This window comes from Styela clava, chromosome 1 (genome assembly GCF_964204865.1).
Source record: "Styela clava chromosome 1, kaStyClav1.hap1.2, whole genome shotgun sequence".
Lineage (NCBI taxonomy): Eukaryota > Metazoa > Chordata > Ascidiacea > Stolidobranchia > Styelidae > Styela > Styela clava.
This window is the reverse complement of record NC_135250.1, coordinates 25,903,828-25,925,957: the sequence shown is the minus strand read 5'-3', so window position 1 is coordinate 25,925,957 and position 22,130 is coordinate 25,903,828. Positions and strand designations below refer to the sequence as shown.

The 22,130-nt window shown below is 35.1% G+C and overlaps 1 protein-coding gene across 1 annotated transcript; it reads left to right on the top strand.

Moving 5' to 3' along the window:
- Positions 1–304: 304 nt before the first annotated feature.
- LOC144422886 (uncharacterized) lies at positions 305–19,150 on the top strand. The gene is made up of 22 exons (XM_078112843.1): positions 305–432; positions 798–1,058; positions 1,490–1,777; positions 2,362–2,439; positions 2,768–2,809; positions 8,555–8,887; positions 9,053–9,178; positions 10,090–10,232; positions 10,476–10,610; positions 11,388–11,562; positions 11,751–11,810; positions 12,386–12,461; positions 12,620–12,752; positions 13,190–13,277; positions 13,351–13,389; positions 13,704–13,822; positions 14,015–14,167; positions 15,508–15,679; positions 15,955–16,020; positions 16,128–16,197; positions 17,544–17,685; positions 17,849–19,150. The coding sequence occupies exons 1-22, from the start codon at positions 426–428 to the stop codon at positions 17,954–17,956; spliced, it is 2,814 nt and encodes a 937-aa protein (XP_077968969.1). The 5' UTR covers positions 305–425; the 3' UTR covers positions 17,957–19,150.
- The last annotated feature ends 2,980 nt before the right edge of the window (positions 19,151–22,130 follow it).

The window sequence follows — 22,130 nt, the reverse complement described above, 5'->3', positions numbered from 1 at the left end:
CCTCTGACGTCACAGCGTATTTTTTCGTTTTATGCTTTATTATATAATATCTGCGATGTTTTTATCAATTCTATTGGCTATTTATCTGCCATTTTTATCGTAAATTAATTTGTTAGATTTTCATTTTTGGTTCTTCCATTTCACTCGAGCTTTTATTCTGTTGTTCAAATCGAAACCAAAACTTTTGCTCCAGAAAATTTCTTAAAATTCTCGGTTTCTAATCTTTCGGTCCAATGTTAACTTAAGTATAATAAAATCTTTGTTCAAAATGTAAATCAACTTTTCTTGATAGCTTGATATGGAAAAAATTGTTGAAATGTAAAAAACAACTTTTTTCAGAAGACGAAAATATATCGATAGGTTAAATAGAAAATCCTTTATGTATTTGCTGCAAAAACAATTCACTTGACCTCAATAGCTTCAAAATGGATGGTACGTAACTTTTGGATACGAAGTTGATTTTTTTGTTTTAATGTCCTCCTTGTGTTGTTTTTTGTTAAGAAAGAAAAATTGTTTTTATTGGACCAATTAATTTCAAATCTTTCATTAGTTAAAAAGTTTTCTTAATTTTTTTTTTCCCTGAGTTCCGGGGACACGTTTTGTTACTCAAAATTTTGTTAGTTTTGTGAAAATTGTGCCAACGCTGACTACTTGCCTTTTCCGCTTCGCGGATTCAGTCAATCACTAGCAAAAAAAAACAGTAAAAAAAACCTGCTGTCATATAACCTTAAGTTTCACTATTTGCGTTCAGAGTAAGCGCGTTTGTTTGTTAATTGCTTGGTAAAATTTCTATTCAGGAGATACCTTCACCCATACTGTCGTTGACAAGGACAACAAGGTTGTATTCACCGGAATCCCGAATACGTGCACGAATCGGCACACATACAAATTAACTCTGACTGGTGAGGGTTTCGACGTAACTAACGAATTTGACGATCCTCAGAACATTGCTGTAGACTTGGATAATCTATTCATTGGAAGAACTTACTTTGTAAGAATAATTATTCTCCACGAGGATGGAAAAATTTGTCATAAATTCGAAAAGGAATTTACCCTGGGTAAGTCTCTTCTTATTTCTAAGTTCACAGAAATAAGATCGTTTTCATGTCGAACTAGACCGATTTCAGAAAAAAAGAAGAAGACTAGACCTGGTTTTTCCACATCAACTCAATTATTTGCTCGAGAATGTTGTTACTACTACTTTTATTGAGCCAACCTCGGAATGTGAGCTATCATGAAATTAAAATTTGAACTGAATTTTTTTTAGATCAGTGTGAAAACAAAATGTAGCTTGTTATTGTTAACCCCTGTCCTTATTCTTTCTTCGCAAGTTGCGGGAGGAGGGAAACATATTGGGGCGTTTGGCATTCGCGTTTTTACGAAATTCAATAGTTTTCCGAAATAAAACACAAATTGAACTTTAATCAACATTACCGCAAATCACGAAGATTTTGTTCAATTTGATTCGTTTTTCTTTTCATATGTGCAGGTGGCGAACGCGTTGCCAGAGACGTGAAATTGAAATTGGGGAAGATTCCGAATCGATGGATCGACGTCTCATTCGACCAGCCCTCATCAACGACTGGGCTACTTCGTTACAGCGTTCGTGCCATATGCAACGACGGGCCAAACAGAGAACAAACGACCGAAGAGTTGTCAACCACTATGAAATTTCTCAAATCAAAAACCGAGTATCAGATAACCGTGACAGCTGTGTACGAAGATCACGAGGAATGTCTCGCGAGCACCAGCAACTTCATTCAGACGCGAACACCAGGTGAGAAACTTTTGTATATTGGTAGAAGCGATTCATGCGAAACAATACGAAGAAACATCGGGCTTGCAAGCTTGAGCGAACAACAAATATTTGCCTAAAGTTGACACAAAAACATACAAAGAACAGGTAAAACGCCCAGAACTAACGTCACGAGTTACAATTGACGTTCAACGAGACGTGTCCAGGTTGCTACAGGGTATTGTTTGATATGAACAACGTCGTACATTTACTAAAGGATTACTCAATGAATAGCGCCTTTCATCGACAACTACCGTAATTCCACAGAATGGCGAAGAGAATAAAACGCTCTAGTAGTCCACAAACAACAACAATGAAGATATTATAAAATCTTCTAAATATGTTAAAATATCCGCAGCAAGATATTTCATTGATCCGGAACCTCACAAGAAATCCGGTCTCGTCGTAATTTCAATTTACAATGACTAAATATTTTATGTTTGTCAAAAAGCTTGCAATTTTTGTCCCTTTTGAAAATAGCCGCTCCACTAATAACAACTAATGCGTCGTGCGAGCATCGACGAAAACGAACTTTATAGCTAAGAAACGATACGTTTCTATTTCAGAATCAACTGGAGGGCATCACTTCTTTAATATCAATAGCGGTGCTGCAAATATCGACATGAGCAAATCGACTATTCAGCGTGAGTGATTCATATGATATAGGCTCTAATTCTATTTTTACTTATTCTTAACATTAGATGGGTTTCATTCACTAACAAACACATTCAAATTTCAAGGTAAAATTCAAATTCGATTACTGTAATTGAAACAATGTTTTGGCCACTAATAAATAATACCGCGTAGAGAGACCCATTGTGCTTGCTGTGTTTTATATTAGACTATATATTTATATATATGTGTGAAATATGAAATTATATAAAATGTACATTAAAATATAACTATATACCGTGCTTTCGAATTCAAAAAGATATTGTGAAATTAATATAGTTTCTATTCGTATATTTGCAGACAATGTACTTACAACTTCATTTGATCGATCACCAGACTTTGGTAAGATTATCTTGTGTGTGAGAGAGCGATATTGTGATGCCGTACATATGCAGTCAACGTAATATACATAAATGCGCAGCTAGCTAATGTCATATGTATATACAGCCAGCTCAGTATACATATTTCAGCAGTGATGTACACCCACAAATGGCCGCATTTACGTATTGGGCTGGCTGTATATGCATATGACATTGAAATTAGTACGTGCATCCCTTCAGTGACGCTACATACATATTGAGTTGGCTGGATATGCATATGAAATTTTCTTCGTATGTGCATCACTAAATGACTGCATATGTATATTGGGTGGGCCTATACGTATGGTTCCATTACATTTGAACCCACGTACATTTGAACCCATGACAATTGCACCTGTATGCTACTGCTATTGCTACCTATGGAATTTTTTTTGTTTCACGGATAGTTAAACCCATACTAACCCTAACCCATGGGTTTTAGCACCCGCATGTAGATTGAACCCGTGGATATACGCATGGGTTCAAATGTACATGGGTTCAAATGTACGGTCACCTATACGTATATATGAGTAGGGTTGGGATTTCGGGACCAGTTTAACCCGGTTTCGGGATATCCCGGGATTGAGCCGTATAATCCCGGGATTTTTCGAGATTAAGTAAAGATTGAAACAACTTGCATGACAATAAAATCGTCAACGTATTTATTTCATGTAATATCAGCGCAGATATAAAGCATCTATCAGTAATCAGTAGTTTATTTTTCACCCTACTGAAAATAGGCACAAACATACAAATTGCAATAAATTATAAATAGGTCCTATTTCAGGGTGAAGGAGACGCGGGAAACCAGTACCGGTTATCGAGCAGCGGCACCCATAAAATAGGTCTAACACTATATTAGTTAACACTATCTAACACTAAAGTCGAACTAAGTATATGTGAATTGGAAAAAATCTAGGTCAGAGTTTCCTAGCCTTTTTTATATCGCGGCACACTATTTAGCTCTTGCAATATTCGCGACACACCTATCACAAAACACGAACCTTTTCTACTCATAAATGCGATAGTCAAACGCGAACAAATGGTTAATAGTTATCGACATTACAACTGTTTTCTTACATTAATGTAAACGAGAGCGTCTTCGGAGCACCTCACATTATGGTAAAAGTTGCGCGGCGCACGGTAATACGTAGTCTTCAAACGCACCGCCGATCACGCGCTTCGATTTTGCTCCCCCGTTACGCCCTTATCATTATCACGCGTATTCTCACTTTTTCACAACCCAATTCATTTTTGTTACAATTCAATATGCTCTCCCATTGCCAGAATCATTCAATAGTGTTACTGTCGGCACTTGCGAGAGAAATGAAAGAGGCAAGCAAACTGTGTTTCATTACAACAATTAATTATTATCGCTAAAAACCCTAAATAGGTTTAAAGTTGTTATAAACAATTTTTACCGCAGGACGTAACGTTTCACGTTATGAATTTCGTGCAAGGCCCGAGCATAATTTGATAGCAAAGATCATAGCATTTACTATGTCGAAACACTTATTCGACTTTTCAGACCGGAGAAACTATCCGTGAAAGATAACCGTTTTTGTGTTCAAGGTATAAAATAATCGTCAATTCCACCATGCTTTCGTGAAGTAGTGCAATTTACTAAATTTATGGAGGTTTTATTAAGTTTCATTGCATCGTGTTTGGACTAACATGCGTTTCGCCAGATTACTGGCGTAATTACAGATCGAAGGGTGGGCAAAATAAGGTAGTATATTTTCATCCAATCGAATAATTTTAACGAATTGTCGAATATCGGATTGAGCACGGGATTTTATTACGATGGACTTTGATCTTTCTTGTCACCGTTTATAAATTAATTGTCCCAATTTTAAGCTAAAAATATATATTACCATTTCTGACGCCGAATATGTTTTGAAAGCCCGGCACCATTCGCTCAGATAAAAAGAAAGCTAATTCAACGTTCAGGGGAGCACAGTTATTCTCTGCTCGGAATTTTTGACAACACCATAAAGCAGGGGCGGACACCCGGGGGGGGCGAGGTGGGGCGGTCGCCCCCCCCCAATAATTTCGCAAAAAAATTTAATACATGTTGTTTCCGCCCTACAAAATTATCATTTCCGAAAAGTGCGATAGTCAAGCGCCATTAAACGGTTAATAGTTACCGATATTATAACTGTTTTCTTACAATAATGCGCCTTCGGAGCACCTCACATTTTCGTGAAACATGCGCGCCCGCACGGGTAATACTCCGTCTTCAAACGCACCGCCGATCACGCGCCACGGTTTTGCACAACTAACTCATTTTTGTACAATTTAATATGATTTTCTCATTGTCAAAATCTTTCAATAGTGTTATTGTTGGCACTTGCGAAAGAAATGAAAGAGGCAAACTGTGTTTCATTACAACAATTAATTATTATCGCTGAAAAATTAACTAGATCTAAAGTTGTTTTAAACAATTTTCACCGCTGGACGTATCTTTTCACGTTATGGATTTCGTGCAAGGCCCAGCATAATTTGCGGGCAAAGATCAAAGCATTTACTTTGTCGAAAAGTTGAAAAGCGGCAATATAAAATACTAAAAATAAAACTGTGAACAATATAAGTTTTGAGGCCCGCGACAGTCTAAAAACGCTTTTCTAGGCATCGAAAATCGCAAAATTCCGTGTGCCAACGGCACAAATCATGTTTGCTTGACCTTTAAAAATATTTCGTTACTAAAATCGAAACACGGTCAATTGTGAGCGGGATTTGCCTTTTTATCCATTACTTTAAAATTGACGTCGAAAATTTTCGTGTTAACATTAAACAAAGCTGAGAACGCGACTTTTCCACGGTTTGTGATGATATAAAAGATAATTAAAGTATATTCGATCACTTTTTGTATTTATTTATGTATTTTTATGGTACTGAAATAACTTTTACTACGTGAGAATTGACAGAAAATTTACGGATTTTTCGAAAGGTTTTTTCCGTCGTGTTTTAGAGTGGCCCTTGTTTTGTCGACTCAACCGCAGTTTAAATTGAAGACAATTAAATTAATGAATCAAGACATTTTGAATATGCCCGTATCGGTCTTTGATTGATTACTTTGCACAAGTGAAAAATCATTTTTCGTTGATGAAGTCGGCTCTATTAACAAGTGGCGTAATCGCGGCGACTGTTCCGCGTGGATTTCGAGGCGGTGTATTTGTATTTTTGATTTACTAGTATACCTTATAATTATTTTCATTGTATGAATTAAAATTGTACTATATCGGATTTTATATCAGATATCGAGATTTTTGTAACGACGAAAACGAGTTCGGAAGATTGCAAAAATACGTATCAAAATTAAATACATCAGGCAGCTTATCTCATATTTTTATGTCCACATATCGCCGTGGTACTTTAAGTTTAGTAATATTTTTATTTTGACGTAAGAAGTCGCAACCGCGAGTTAGGTTGCACACAATTTAATATATAAGGACATTTTAGAATCGCGTGGCTGTCATGGATCGACAGAAAAATCATTATACGCTCAAATAGGCGGCTCTTTTATTGAGCGCGTAATCGCGGTGCTTGTTGCAGACAGCAGTGGGAAGTTCCGACTTTGACCCCGCCTTTTTTTTTAAATCCTGGCTGCGCGCCTGAACTTGTGCCTGTTTATTTTCGTATTAAATTATAAATAAAAACCCTGCAAAGTCATTGCGTGAATCCTGAATGTTATTTCGAGTTCAAATGATGATTTAATAAATCGGCAATAATGGCAATTCTACTATAGTCAAATGATAATTCCATGGTAAAATTTAGGAAAAAAATTCGCACAATAGCTTGTTACTTTGTTTTGCATTTCTAATTTCACGAAACGGCGTTAGTGCGCTTTATGCAGAACTAGGAATTGAAACAATAACCTAATACGACTCCTCAAATTTGTTATTTTCTGTATGTTAGCAAGAGCCGTGGGCTAATTCTCGCGGAATTCAAGAAATTGGTTCAGTGACGCGCAAGTTTCGTGTCCGAGCAAAGCAGCCTAGGTAATCGATATATGAGTAGCAAACTGACATGCTAATACTTGAGAATGACATCGACAGGTTATTGTTACGTGACGATACACGGCGCGGTGTTTTTCGGTAGGCGATCCAAGTTCGCCCCCCCAAAATTATGGAAAGTGTCCGCCCCTGCATAAAGGTATTGCAAACCACTCATGAACCAATCTATACTAATTGCTGAGCGAAACAATAATGTATACACAAAAATGGAATTGGCCTGAACACAAATGCTGCAGAAAACTACCGCTGGCCGTGTTTTTATAGCGTCTTCCAGAGTGGGGGCAGGGCCGGTCGATAAATTCTAACGAAAGTTTGAAGCAAAAGAGAAGACATACAGTCCAAAAAATATCGAAATCGTAGACCTGTATATAATAAACACACAAATTGCCAACGATTTTTCTGCTACAAAAAAAGGTTTCTAATTATTCGCAGTGTAGCGTAATCAAAATGACTCTCACGCTAAAAATTCTTTCTCCGATAAAATACACAACAGCAAGTAAATGCAAAACTATTTCGATGTAAAATCTAGATTTTCTATATTCTTGCATTTTAATATATACATGGAAATTCAAAGTTTCAAAATAGTTTTTAAAGAAATAGGTAAACGAAAGTGTCAAGGGACAACTCTATATTGACATTTATTTACATTCATTGCGCCTTTAAATTATAATTGAAGTTTTGAATTGAGCCATGAAAAACGGTTGACATTTCCATTAATATTTTCAACCATCGTGCTATACATACTGGTCACGTTACAAAGTATTGCAGATTGAACAACATACATGTGATATCTTAGAATTAGTCCGTTCCGGGCACAAGTTGCACTAGTGCAACATCCGGTAAATCCCCCCAGGGAGTCGGAGTGTCGAAAATTTTTAAAAATTTATCTTATATAACCTAAAAGTATTGCTTTCACTAAATATCATGTTTTTCCCACTGCCAAAAGATGAAGGGGCCCGGAGAGGGTTAATGTGGATGAGAATATCTCTGTAATAATATTTTTTGACACTTCCTTTCTGTTTTTACCCCATAAAGGACTTTGGCTCATTCCGTTTCTAACAACTTCTGAATTTTTTTGTATGGGATGCAGGGTAAAACAAGGTGACTTAGGCCTAAGCTGCACTAAACAAATTCTTAGGGATGTAAGTTTCGGACATTTTATTTCTGATATCCATAATATTTGAACTTAGGCCTATTCTGTTTTTAGTTCGAAGCTCAGCAAAAATATTTTATTGAGAAATTTAGGAATTCAAGAATACCATCTTGAGCATGGCTCAAAACCCCAAAATATGAAAAAAAGTGAAATTTCAAAAAATCTGACTTTGGCCCCTTCCGTTCTCTTCCAGCGAGCTGTATATGCATATTGGTCTCTCCCTCTGTATATATATATATATATGAATTGCTGTATATGCATTTTGGCCATTTATTTATATCAAGTTACCAACCTCATTCTATGTATTGGGGCCATCACCAAACATTGTATCAATCTAATCTGTTGTTAAAAATAGACCTACATTTGTTGACTTTTTGTGTGATCCTGCTAATTATGCTCCATCCCACGCTATTTCATTTACACATATAAATATGTTTCCCGAGTCAAATATTACTATCTTACTTTTACTAAGGTGACTTGATGAAAAGTTGTTTCCCCCAGAAATTAGTGCGTTTGCACTCTTTTTTTTATTTTATTTTCCCCTTTTTTTCCTATAAAGGTACCGTGGAAAATTTGCAAGAATCTTTCAAAACTGACAATAACAATTTCGTGAAGTTATTCCTTCGATGGAATCAACCGTCGTTTTCTGGCCATCAACAAGATTATTTCATCAATACCTTCCAAGTAGAAGTCTTTGAAGAAGGTGGTGGAAAATATGGGAATACTGAAGATGTGACATTCAATCCAGAAGACCAACTTCACCAATATGAATGCGGTCCGTTGATAGTAATTGGAAATAAACCTTACATAACTCGAGTCAAAACATTCTATGAAAATGTTGATACCGCCTTGAAAAACGTCTCACGGGAAGCGATCAAAACGGTGAAATCAGGTAAATCATTTGCCTCTTCCATGCCCTAATTCTAAAATACACTTTTTCCTATGAATTTGATCCAGGCGGTACTAGGCCTATACAAAACATAACCATGAAGGGAAAAACTAGTTCAATCACATTTTGCCCTGGTTGTATTAACAAAGACTAAAATTTGACTACTAGACCTGAAAACAAACTCACATATGAGAGCACCAATGGGAGACACCCTGATTCCGACAATATCTGCTTCCAGAAGTAGCCAGCTTCCAGTTTCCATGCCATCATTATCAAATGTACAAGATCAAAAAGGTAATTGGGTATATTACTTAAAACGCAACACCCAATAGGAAGATTTTTTCAAGTGTGCAGTGGCGTATTTCATGGACAGTGCATTGAAAAATTAAAACATTCTAATGTCATATTTTGTATTTTGTGCAACTGGAAAATCCGCCATGACATTATGTCGACTATCCGCAAAATCTTATTTGGAAAATTCCAAAATATAAATTCTCCTAAAATATCAAATCAAAGCTGTAATAAAACGACATGGCAACAGAATATGTTATGTCATAATAATGTTTTTTAATGTGAGGAGGTATATCCCTATAACCCAAAGCCTCCCCCCTCTGTACACTTGTGCAAGTATGAAATGTTATTTTATCACTGATATGAATTGCATTATCAATATCAATGACTTTAATTTAGAAAATTCTAAGTACCGAAAATATTTCCAACTCGTTTATTGTTTGATTGTCTAAATCAAAAGTCAGTTTTGGGCCATTAAGAAGAACATCACAATAGACATTTTGATTGCGAGTCTGTTTATGAGATAATGAACACTTGAATATAATTTTTCGATTCAAAGCTGACAACATTAACTATATATAGAAAATACAACATTTGGGGCAAAAAAACGAGACCTGAAAACACACATCAAACGAAAGACATCACCAAATCAGACTCTAGGGGCTGCGTCTTCTACTACACTTAACCCAAATCTTAGACAAGATAAATTTCCCACAGATGAGTCGAGACTATACTTAAGTTTTGCTCCAATCCTTGTACATTAGAAAAAATGCACAATAATAATATTAAAACATTATTAGAAACTTATTACAATCTCTTTAATACTGATTGGATAAAATTGCAACAAAAGGGATGGAAACCTATTTTATAGCAGAGTATGCATGCTACTGAGATATCATCAATATGTATTGCAGCTGCTCAAGAAAATGTGAGATCGAAATGGACTCAAGGGAAGAGAATCAAGAGAGGGTACTTTGCCGATTATTTCATTGCTTCTTCTCAGCAGATTACTGAGGCGGTGGAGATGGAAATGACTATTAAACAGGCCGATCCTTCGGTTGGTATCAAACACTTAATACAAATTTGTTTTAATGAGGCATTGTTTTAATGGTTGACTATAATATCTGACTTGGATTCGGAAATTGTGTTCTCCACACATGCTTTTCTCCTGGATGAACATGAAAATTTTCTCTCTTTTTCCTCATTATGACGAAAATATAAAATTGGTAAATGACAAATATATTGAAAAGGTTTCTTTAGCGCCATCTCAAAAAGAATTTGACAATATAATACTTTTCAGGTTATTGAAGAACTGGCCAATCGCATGCAAACTTTGGTTTCTTTGGATCATGAGAGGCTATTGAAGTATATTGAGTATATCCCGGATCCACCAAACTACTCAATTTATATGGAGCGTTTGGATCCAAGCATTTGGGTATAACAATCCATCAAATTTAACAAAATCATGATCAGAATTATGATCTTTAAACTGTCGCGAATAGTAGTGTGATTTGCCATTGTTTCATTCAAGCATTCGAATCTATGATTGCTAATGCCATGACTTTTTGCTATATTGCCACATGATTGACATCAACAGATGCTTTTTTTGGATGTATATTGTACAGGGTGTCTCAAAAGTAAGTATACATTCTTAATTTTGATTTGCTTTTCAGCTCCTCATCATAGAGTGTTAATTTCTTCAGAACGTTTGAAGTATGGATAAGTAGTAAAATTTAGGTATTGTTTGCCTTTGGAATTAATTTGGCTCCTACACAACGAAAAAATTTATGCAATCTATTGTAAAATTTATGGAAACTGGATCTGCAGTTGATGCACAAAGATCAGGAAGACCAAGGAGCGGACGCTCTGAGGAAAACAATAATTCCAAATTCTCTGTTAAAGAGGCGCTGACTGCCGCTGAGTTTGCCTTACTACTTATCCATACTAAGTTTTCTGAAGAATTGAACACTCTATGACCTGAAAAGCAAATCAAAATTTAAAGTGTATACTTACTTTTGAGACACCCTGTATATGACATGTATATTTTTGTATATTTTTCTGACTCTAAATTTGTCTGGAGAAAAATGGACCATTCAATTTTCTGATAACATGGAAAAGAGGGAGATCGGGTGCCATCATTCGACAAATACCAAAATCAAACACAATATATGCTTGATACGTACCTATGTTCAAAATTTTGCTTGCTTTTCAGCTTTCGCTTGAAAAATACATTAGAGAAAAGAAACAAGGTATAACAGAAAACGATGCAGCTACCTTCACACTTCAAATACTTGAGGGGATTGAGTTTCTGCACAGCAAAATGTTAATACATGGAGATTTAAAGTGTTCTAATATTTTATTCAAAAAATTTTTTGGAATTAAGATAGGTAGGTATTTAAAAATACTTGCGAGATTAAAAATAAAAAGAATTTTGATATTGTTCACGCACTACCAAAAATAAGTTACTTTAACCAAGATTCTGATCTGCGATACTTGATCCAATTTGGATCAAAGATGGTATCGGAATCTTCCATTCACTTTGTCTGGCTTATATTTTGTCAAATATTCTTTAAAGGTGAATTTGCTCTTGGAAGAATACTTGAAGAAAAGCTGACATATTCATCTTCTTCAGATGGTGGGAAATTACAACAATTCAATAAACACTAATAAAACACACTGAGCAAATCATGTAACATCAAATTAGAAAAATATAAATATAGCATGCAATGAAAAATTGTTAGAATTTCCCATCTTCCATTGGCATGGAACATGGATTCTTGTAACGCTCAGAAACAAATTACCATAGTGGAACTACTATCTCAAGAAAGATAAAACAGAAATTTCGGCGCTCTGGAAGTATGCCCACCAAGATGACGCACAACCTGAACCCTAACCTGGTACACATACTATGTTCAAGTTGTGCGCCATCTTGGTGCACATATCGTACTTCAGGAGCACCCAAATTTCACGCATTAAATTTTTACGCGTTTTCAGATTAGTTATTGGCACATGGTCTAGGTATTAGTGCATGTATGCATTGCATACTATGTTGATATTAAATTAGATGAAGTTTTTTTCAAGAAAATTGGTAAATCAAAAAGGTGAAATCCCCTAGCTGAGATTCAAAAAACGTCACTCATTTCTGTGCTTATTTTGCGTTTGTAAATCTACATTATGGCCAAACATCAATTTTTATTTATTGCATTGTAGAAAAATTCATTCAATGGAGCCCAGAGGAAATTTCAGGGCATGGATCTTTTGCAATGGACAAAAGTAATGATGTTTGGTGAGCAAAGCACTTTCAATTTTTAACACATTGCCCAAATTTGTACTGTTATTAGAAAAGAAAATTTGAATATTTCTGATTCACTTTTGATATATTAGACAAAAACTAACGGCAAAAATGTTTCAAACATTTCCTATTTTTTTTAAATACAATCATAGGGGTGTAGGATGCACAGTATATGAAATGCTTACTGGTAAACCACCTCTATACGATAAGGAATGGACACAAAGAAGACTTTTTACGGCAACAATGCTAATTCCGCCCATTCCAAAAGCAAGCAAGCAACTAAGAGTAAGTAGTTACAGTTTACATTGTAAGCAATGTTTGGCTTCATTTTATGAGACAGATGTTCTCAAGCGTTCATACAGGATATGATGACTTCCGATCTAAATAATTAATGTTCAAATTGACATTTATTTGTATAAAATACATGGTAATCATGTGCAAATGAACTGGCTGGCATTATATGAGATCCACATTTAATATTATTTTATTAAAAATTGGAAAAATTAATTCAAAAGAATTCAACTTGAACATGGCTTGGTTCATGTCATGAGTCATGAAGCTTTATACCCAAATATTAATGAGCTCAAAATTTTCTGAAGATGACTGCATTGCAAATAGCAGATGTTATCGATCCTGTATGCTGAGAACTCAATGCTAAAAATGCTGGAAGATTACGTTTTTTTATAATATCTAGTTATTTAATATTTCATTGATTTATACAGGAGTTTCTCGCAAAATCAATGAATTGGAAAAAAAATAGAGTTCCTATTTCAGAACTGAAAAATCTACAATGGATTACTAAAGTCGAAAGTATAATCAATCTTGCATATCTTAAATTGTCATATTTATACCTTTCAACACAGTGTTATTTGTTTCATTACAGAAAATCCTGTCGAAATTGATAGCCGTGATGAGCATAATGGTAAATATTAGTAGTACTAGTTGCTTGTTGTGTATATAAATCAAGAGGAGAATGTTCAAATATATCAACAAGAAGAAAATGAACAATTTACAATTAATATATGGCAAAAATTATATTTCTTAATATTATCTCTTTTCATGTTTATCGATGGTTTCCATTCTGTGTGTAAATGAGCAAATAATGCCACAATTTAGTATTGAGCTTAACATGTACATAATTATATGTCTCAAAATGTGTATATGAATTTTATAGACTTCTGTACTAATTCTTACATCGTTCTCTAACTACCAAAAACCTTGAAATTGTTGCCATAGAGTATTTATACAATACGAAGTACAAAGACAGAATTGGCCGTGGAACATTCGCCGATGTTTGGAAAGTTTCAACACATAATGGGAAGCTATTTGCAATAAAAGAAATCTTAGTTAAACAGGTAAAGAAGTTTTTTATATTTGTGTGAAAGAAATCAATTGTTTGCTTTTAAAATAATTTCCAGGCACATTAAGTTGTGATCTTATATTTAATCAAAACTTTGGTTCCATTGTTTTTCACTAAAATATGTTAGAACCATACGTTATCCAAATTATGGTAACAGAGCAAGTTTCAAGAATAAAATTCTTATTAGGCGAAATTGGACAGATTGGAAGAAAAGGAAAAAAGAGAATTCAATTTTGCTCTCAAGAAACTATGTCACAAACATCTGATTGAGTTCTATGGTTGCAAAATAGAAGAGCGTGATGAAGGACGAACCTACATATTGGCAATGGAACTAATGATGGTATAGTTCGATTTTTGTTTCTTTTGCCATAGGCTGATTTTGGAAACCGTTGGTCAGTCCAAGCTCCATCTGAATTCTGTCTCCCTCAATAGTGATAAATATTGAAAATCTTATCGTAAATGCATGCTGTAACTTTGAAACTTTTAGTTAAATATTCTGTTCAAATTTTAATGTATCGATGTCTGAAACTGGCCAGAAAAAGTTGATAAAAATCTTTAGCATACATTTATCAATCTGTTCAAAAGACAATTACAAGAATCTCTGTTGTCACATCTCGGTTCGAGAATATGCCCAGCACAGGTTAGAAAGTGTACAGTAAGAACTTACTCTATATGTGGTATGACACACATCCAACTTTGCACAGCTCTCAGACTAATAAGAAGACCTTGATAAGCATTTTCACTCATTGCGGCACTATTTTTTTATGAGGTCACAATCATTTTATTGAACAATGTAATCATCTGTTACAATCAATTTCATTTACTATTTTCCATGTATGTTTATTGTTATCTACTGATAACATATAGCCTTCACTAAAGCATTTACAATCTATAGAAAAACTTTTCTCTACCAAAATTTTCTTAATAAGCCCACTTATTACCCGGTTAGAACGTCAAAATTTCTTCATTAGTTTTTGCACAAATATTAGTCATTTCCAAAAAAGTGCGCACACACCAAAATTTCTGCGCACACATACTACAAAAATTAGAGGGAACATTGGTCACCAGCATATATTCATGACATAATATTTCGCAGAATAGAGAATAGATTCAATATGACATCAAAACAACTTCAAGATGTTCGTTCATACATCTCAAGCATTTTCAAGTTCATGCATCTGAAAATTGGCTAACTAATTCGACATGGACTGGTAACTGGGCGAGAGGCTGTAGTTAGGGCTGGGCTTTTTCAAGTACCGGTACCTGATGATTTCAGAATCGAATCACATAATTTTATCGAATTGAATCTCAAATATTTGGCAGTCAATGGGAGATATGTAGTTGTATGTGACTTTTTTCATTGTAATTGGTCTTGTAAACAAATGAATTACTGAAAACATAGAATACATTACTGAGACAGATTTCTGAGCGTTCACACACAATCAAAAACACTTATTTATCATTAACTCACAATAGACAATGATCATATGTAAGAATTATATTAAAAAAATACGGCTTCAACAAAAAAAAATTGGAGAATTAACCTTGACCGATGGCGAAAAGAAAAAACATAGCAGCGATTTGAAATTTTGCTCTGAACTGATTCGAATAATTTACTACTTGTTGATATTGCCTGGGTATCTAAATTTTGATTTAAGATTTTATTTTCTATATCCCCAGAAAACTCTCCTTGATGAAATTATAGAAGTGGGAGGGTTCAATGAATTTAAGACAAGAATGTGCGCTTGTGAGATAATGGAAGGACTTTCATTCTTACATGGCAAAGAATTCGTCCACCGAGACATTAGAGGAGACAACATACTTATAAGCTTTACTGGTGTGATCAAAATTGGTAATGAGAACTAACTTCTTAAAAAATGAAATTTAGAATGAATAAAGCTCAACAATAGCTACTTTAGTCGGTAAAGATTTATTATGATTAATGAAAATTGATATTATTTGAAGGCTATATAGGAATCGCATTTTACTGTGATATTGTGATAACAATTATCATAACGAATCACTCCCATATGAATCAGAAATATCACAATTAATATATCAATATATTCATTTGAAACAATATTTAAATGAGTTGACTTACTTGTATTTTTTATTCCATTATTTCAGCTGATTTTGGATTTATAAAAGACCTTCAGCTTGCAAGAACAGAAAACGCCACAAGAGATGGGATTGGTTAGATATAATTATTTTTTAGTTCTTATACCTACTGAATTGCTGCGTGTCGGAGTGATTTTAATCATCCGGTATAGTCATTTGACCCACATATTTTTTAATTCTAGGTGCTGTTAGGTGGATGAGCCCAGAAGCGGTGAAAGGTAACCAGCTTGTTACAGAGAAAACGGATGTATGGTAAGTCATTGGAATAGTTGCTTTAATACAGGGGTGGCCAACCTATGGCGCATGCGCCAAACGTGGCGCATTGCATGATTAGAGGTGGCGCATTGTATTTTTAACCCTTTTCATGCCAAAATTGTTAATTGCACTTGGCTTCTCCACGCCAAGCAGTTTTTTTGCGATTTACATGGTGACTTTTGATTGTACCTAAAATCTATTCTCCTTACTCCACGTCGCCGTAAAAGCTTTTAGACGGACTTTATGACATTCATTCTAGACTTTTAGCAAAAATTAGTAAAATTTACTATTTTTCAGAACTTCTGGAAAAATGGAAAATCGTCATTTATCAGCTTGAAACATGGATTTTCCCTTGCCCAGACTTCCCAAATATATCCCAATAACCATTGAACAGCCAGTTGAATTGCCCAAGCCAAAAAAATTTATTATAAATCAACGCACAACATGCTGAAAATGACCCCTAAATACCACTTTTTTCATCCAAACTTCAAATGACCGTTGTCGACAAAAGCGAAGCGTAAAATCGCTTGCTGTGACGCGAGTACTAATCTCGAAAAAGCCTGGAGTAAATGCACTGCTCCTCTCAGTAACAAACTTAACTCCAAGAATAAAAAAACTGGCGAAAGTAAAACAGCAGCAAAAGTCTCATAAAGGCGGTACTTAAATAAAATTGATCAGTTTTATTTATTATACTTCCTTGCTTAATTTCTATTCATGTGAAGTTGTAAATTGTAAAAACTACATATACGTGTGTATATATGTGTGTGTATTATAAATTTATATAATTTCAACAAGAAGCGGACATTAGGCGTGGGAATACAAGAGATTTACGGCGCATCTGAAACATTATGTTTAAAACGTGGCGCATGGTATGTGAAAGGTTGGCCACCCCTGCTTTAATAGAACAAAATCGTAGGGAGCCGGAAATTTTGGGGAGGGCCAGAATATTTTTCTGAGACACTTCAAACAGGGACAGGTGTGAGCGTACAAGTAGCTACTGATATTTAATGATAACCTCAAAGAGCCATCCACATAGTAGTGGATGCTGTAATGAGCCAAAAACGTCGGGTTATCAGTGAATCGGTCGCTAATGGACCAAAATAGGGTTGGAGAAGACGTTTGAGCTTCTGTTTAACTGACAATGCCCTATTGAAAATCGCTTTTCAAAAAATAACTTTTACAGTTTTAGAGGAGGGTGCCAAATTCTCATGGCCAAAATGTTTTCGAAGGACAACTTGTTTTCGGAATTTACAACCATGGATCTTCTGTGTCACTGCTGTAATTATGTTCATACTCACCTCGATCAAAAAATCACACAAACGCACTTTTTCTTCCATTTACAGGAGTCTCGGTTGTACCATCATTGAAATGTTGAAAGCAGAACCACCATTCGATAGAAAATTCACGGAATTGGACGTTAAGGAAATGATTCTGGGTGGTAAAATTGTCCAGTATATACCAACGGGCATATCAGAATCTTTGAAGGTGGGAAATAGCTACATAATAATGTACGAGAAGTGCTTTCATTTGATATTTTGGTTGGAAAAGCCAGATCTAAATTTTTGCTAATGTAGCTGTAACAGCCAGTAAAATAGGTTTAGAGCATTCCAAAGTATATGTTTCAATATAATTTTGTTTATGATTTCAGAAACTCCTGAACGATGTATTCAAACGAAAACCTGAAGAACGGCCAGCCGTCTATAAACTGCTGACTGAATACGAGTGGATGGGCGAAGAGCTGACCCCCAATGAATAAATTATGTTTTAATTTCCAAATCAAATTATCTACAACATGTTTAGCATCTTATACTATACTGGGGGCCGGATTTGCCTCAACATTCAATGTTGAACTGCCATTCATTAAGAAATGGTTTTTAAATTTTAAGAAATGTTTCAGAAGTTCAAACTGAATTAAAATATGTTTCAGTTTTTAATCAGGTTAATTATTCTTGTTCCAAACATATAAAATTCTATTCATCAGTTTTTTACTATTATTTGGACAATGCCCCCTAGCCCGACCCTGCCGAATAGAAAGTGGCATGCAAGAGGGTTGAAACACATATCCTGTGTGTAACTAAAATTTCGTTCTTCGTGCAAATGCCAAAACTAACTTATAACATCATCATGCATTTTAGTCATGTTAATATTATGATGTTACAATAAATTTGTAAAACGTGTATGATGTCACTGTGGGTACAGGCCTCATCTTTAATCGGCTAAATCCAGCCCTGATTATAATTGTAAGTGTGAGTGTTTGTTTGTATTTATTTGTAAATCTCAGTTGTGATATCTAACCATGGGTTTTTGCAGCATTTCGTGCAGCAGTTAATTGAAAGGTAAAACGCATATTGTGGTAATAGTTTTAAATATTTAGAAAAAAACCTAAAAATTACTCCTCACAAAATTCTACAAATCAGAATTTAGATCGATGGAAAAAAACCCGTTTTCAATTTGGAAGCAGATGTCAACCAGAAATATGTAGAATTGCAGATGAAAAAAAAACATGTTAATTCGTAATCAAGCCCAAATAACCAAAGCTAATTGGATAGATAATGGAAAGTCTAATTTACCAAATAATCGATTGCTCAATTCCTATACAATTTATTATAACTCATATTATTATTTAAGAATAGTCTCTAGGGCATATTTATGGTAGCACAAAAATATATAATTTTGACGTTGATTTCATGTATTTCGGGGATAGCATCGTCCTGAGTGCTATTTTGACCCTATCATTTTTCACCCTATGTCTTCAAAATTTTTAGCTTATAGTTTATGCCGCTTATGGATTCGTTGATCAACTGATTTGAGCTGATGTTAATAGAAATAGTTAGTAGAGTTGTTAGTAAAAAGCTGTTTTTAGTGATGTTACTGTATATATCTATTATGTATAATCGCTGCGATGATGATATCAGAAACAATAAAATAAGCTTGTGATTGCATTTTTCTTGTTGGGAAATGGACAGAGTACTATTTTGCTCTTTTAAATGAGGGTTACATTTTTAGACACAATTCAATCCGAACTTCCCCTGGACAAGCAGTTGTCCATAGATATATAAAGGCTGATATTCTTGAAAAGACCCGCTTGTCCAATTTATCACATGGATGAGGTGGTAGGCGGGATGTTAAATCTTCTACAAGTCCAACTCTCTCAAACGCTTAACCCCGGCTTCAGAAATATGTGCGCCACACATGACTTTTTTATAAGCAGCACTCAATCTGATTTTCGCAACATATAACAGCCCTATACAGTTGTACCAGTCTGTTCACCACAGTAAAGAATCTTTTTTCTCTATAAAATAATAAATATATTAGCAACCAAATACATATCACAAATCAAATGTATTATAGTTTTATCAAAAATAGACATCTACACAAAACAATCGATAAAAAGTATTAAAAACAGTGGGAAAAACAAATGCCCAGAACAACCACACAGTTGTATGACTAGTACTATACAAGTAAGTATAAAGGTAAAAAAAATCTGTGAAGTCAGATATTATGTAGCATGGGAATTTAGGAATATTTCAAAGATAACAAGAGAGCTATGCTCAAATATTTGGACACGTAGCGCCACCCAATGGCAATAATTTTGATGACGTCATAGCGGGGGAAAAAAAGTAATAGCCTTCTGGAGAAAAATTTTATCTTTAACCACTGAAAATTTCAAAGCAATTGGTCCAGTATTCGAAGAGAAAAGCGATTTTTTAATGATAATGACGAAAGAAAATAACAATAACAACAAAATTTTGAAACGATCGTCATGGCCACTAAACGTGTCCAATAAGAGGGTGTCGTCATGCATTCTGGCTGGTATTGGAATCAGGGGCGTTGCCAGAAATTTTTGAAGGGGGAGGTTCTGAAATTTCTATTCGCCAAGTTAGATCAAAACAGCTAGCAGGTCCGGCCGAACGCCTGAAAACGTGTGTTTTCAGTCTTGAGGGTCTAAAAAACGTTTCAAGCTACGAAAAATTGCTATGTACACAGGAAAACGTTTTTTTTTTTACATTTCAAAAGGGGGGGTTCAGACCCCCAAAACCACCCCCCTGGCTACTGGATTGATATCACAGTATCTTTGGCTCCATCTTCGGAGTGTACTTTTTTACCTCTGCCAATGACAATGGAACGGTAATGCGATCAAAAACCATGAAATGAAGATTACATTGATCACACAAATTCATCTTGAAAATTTCAAATTATTACTAGAAATTAAATATTGAAAAAAAAAAATTACGAGCTGAAAATTTTTTTTTGATGAAATATTAGAAAATTAAATATTTAGATGCTGTAGTCACTAGAATTTCTAGTATCTCAGTCTCCAAAAAATGCAACAGTTGCATGGCTGCGCTGCGTGTCCCCGAATTTACAGAGTATGATGGACAACTCGCGAAGTTTGATGGGAATCCCCATATGCCATGTGCACAAAGCAGTGGCGCAACCAGGCCGTTTTCAACGGGGGGGTCCGACCGGAATTTACACAGTGCAACCACGACGTAAGTCGCAACGCCACTAGGTGTCGCCCCGCTGACCACGATAAATTGCTCATGGTTAAAAGGGAAACGCCATCGATTAAATCCCAGCCTTTCGCTTACCTTGCACTCGTTCATTAACGGCGCTTCGCTATGTCTTGCACCTCGTGGGTAGCAAAACGCCGTTCATTACATTCCAGCGAATTGCTAACGAAAAGCTGTTAATTATTTTCAACGTTTCCCTCGCTTTGCGCCTCGTGGATAGTGAAAAACGGCTTGAACAAATTCCAGTGTTTCCCTCGTGCCGCGCCTTGCTCGTTGGGTGAATTCGTCAAGACTAAAAACAAAATGCACTTCTTGCGAATGGACCTTTTCCCGACCCTAACCCCGGAAAAATTCTAAACTAAACTGAAGCTCACCGGAAGACATAATGACAATTGAAATAATTGATTTACAACTAATTTTTGGAAACACAACTAAAAACTGACTAATTTAATGCAGGGATGTCCAAATCGAATTTAAATTCAAATATCGCAAACTTCAAATACTGTTTTTTCGTGTTTATAATAATCACGAATATGGCGCACATATCCTAGCGTCGTCATCCATGTGTGGTTCGGCAATATATTACAGCTGACATGAAAGAATTTCGATAAACGCCGACTTGAAGAACTTATAAGACTTCGAGGACGTTTTTGATTGAAAATATTTTCTTATCGGGTATTTTAACTTAGTCGAGATGGTTTAGGCGTCCTCGGCAAATTGTGTCTTAATTAGTTGTTTTCATCCTCAGTTTCGATACCGATGACCGAATATAACAGGAAATTTTTTCATTTCTTCTAATTTAGCGCGTATAAAATAGCTCTTAAATAGTACTTAATATCTATCGCGGATTTCGTCGGCATCCGGCATTGATGACAACATCAGTTCAGTTAAAGTTAGCGGTATTCATTTACAAACCAAAATACATAACAGCCGACATGAAATATTCAAATCAGCGCAGAGTTCAATAATAAAACACGTTTTATGTTCTCAATATGCACATAGAAAGAAGAAAGGACAGAGAAATAACGACTAAAAACTAAGAACGGTATGGTATGTTTGTGTACTTTTGTTTACCATCGTCATCATAATCAAATTAGTTAAACCCGATTCCCAAATTTCCGTTCGCCAATAATGGAGAATAAAGATGGAAAAACGTGTTTTACTCTTTGAGTCAGCGTCGATTTAAATTTTTCATGTTATGTGTTATAATTTTTTGATTATAAACCAATACCTCCAACTTAAAATGAACGATATTGTTATCAACGACGTCGGGACTCGGGATAACGATAAAATCTCCGATAGAAACCAAATAATAATTAGAAGCTATTTTATAGATTGCAAGAAATTAAAAAATTTCCCGTTGAGTTCGATAACTATCGAAACTGAGGATGAAAACAATTAATTAGGACAGGATTT

Coding starts and splice junctions, on each gene's coding strand:
- LOC144422886 (XM_078112843.1), top strand. Junction 11,563..11,750: donor ATTTTTTGGAATTAAGATAG/GTAGGTATTTAA, acceptor TATTCTTTAAAG/GTGAATTTGCTCTTGGAAGA. Junction 16,198..17,543: donor ACAGAGAAAACGGATGTATG/GTAAGTCATTGG, acceptor TTCCATTTACAG/GAGTCTCGGTTGTACCATCA.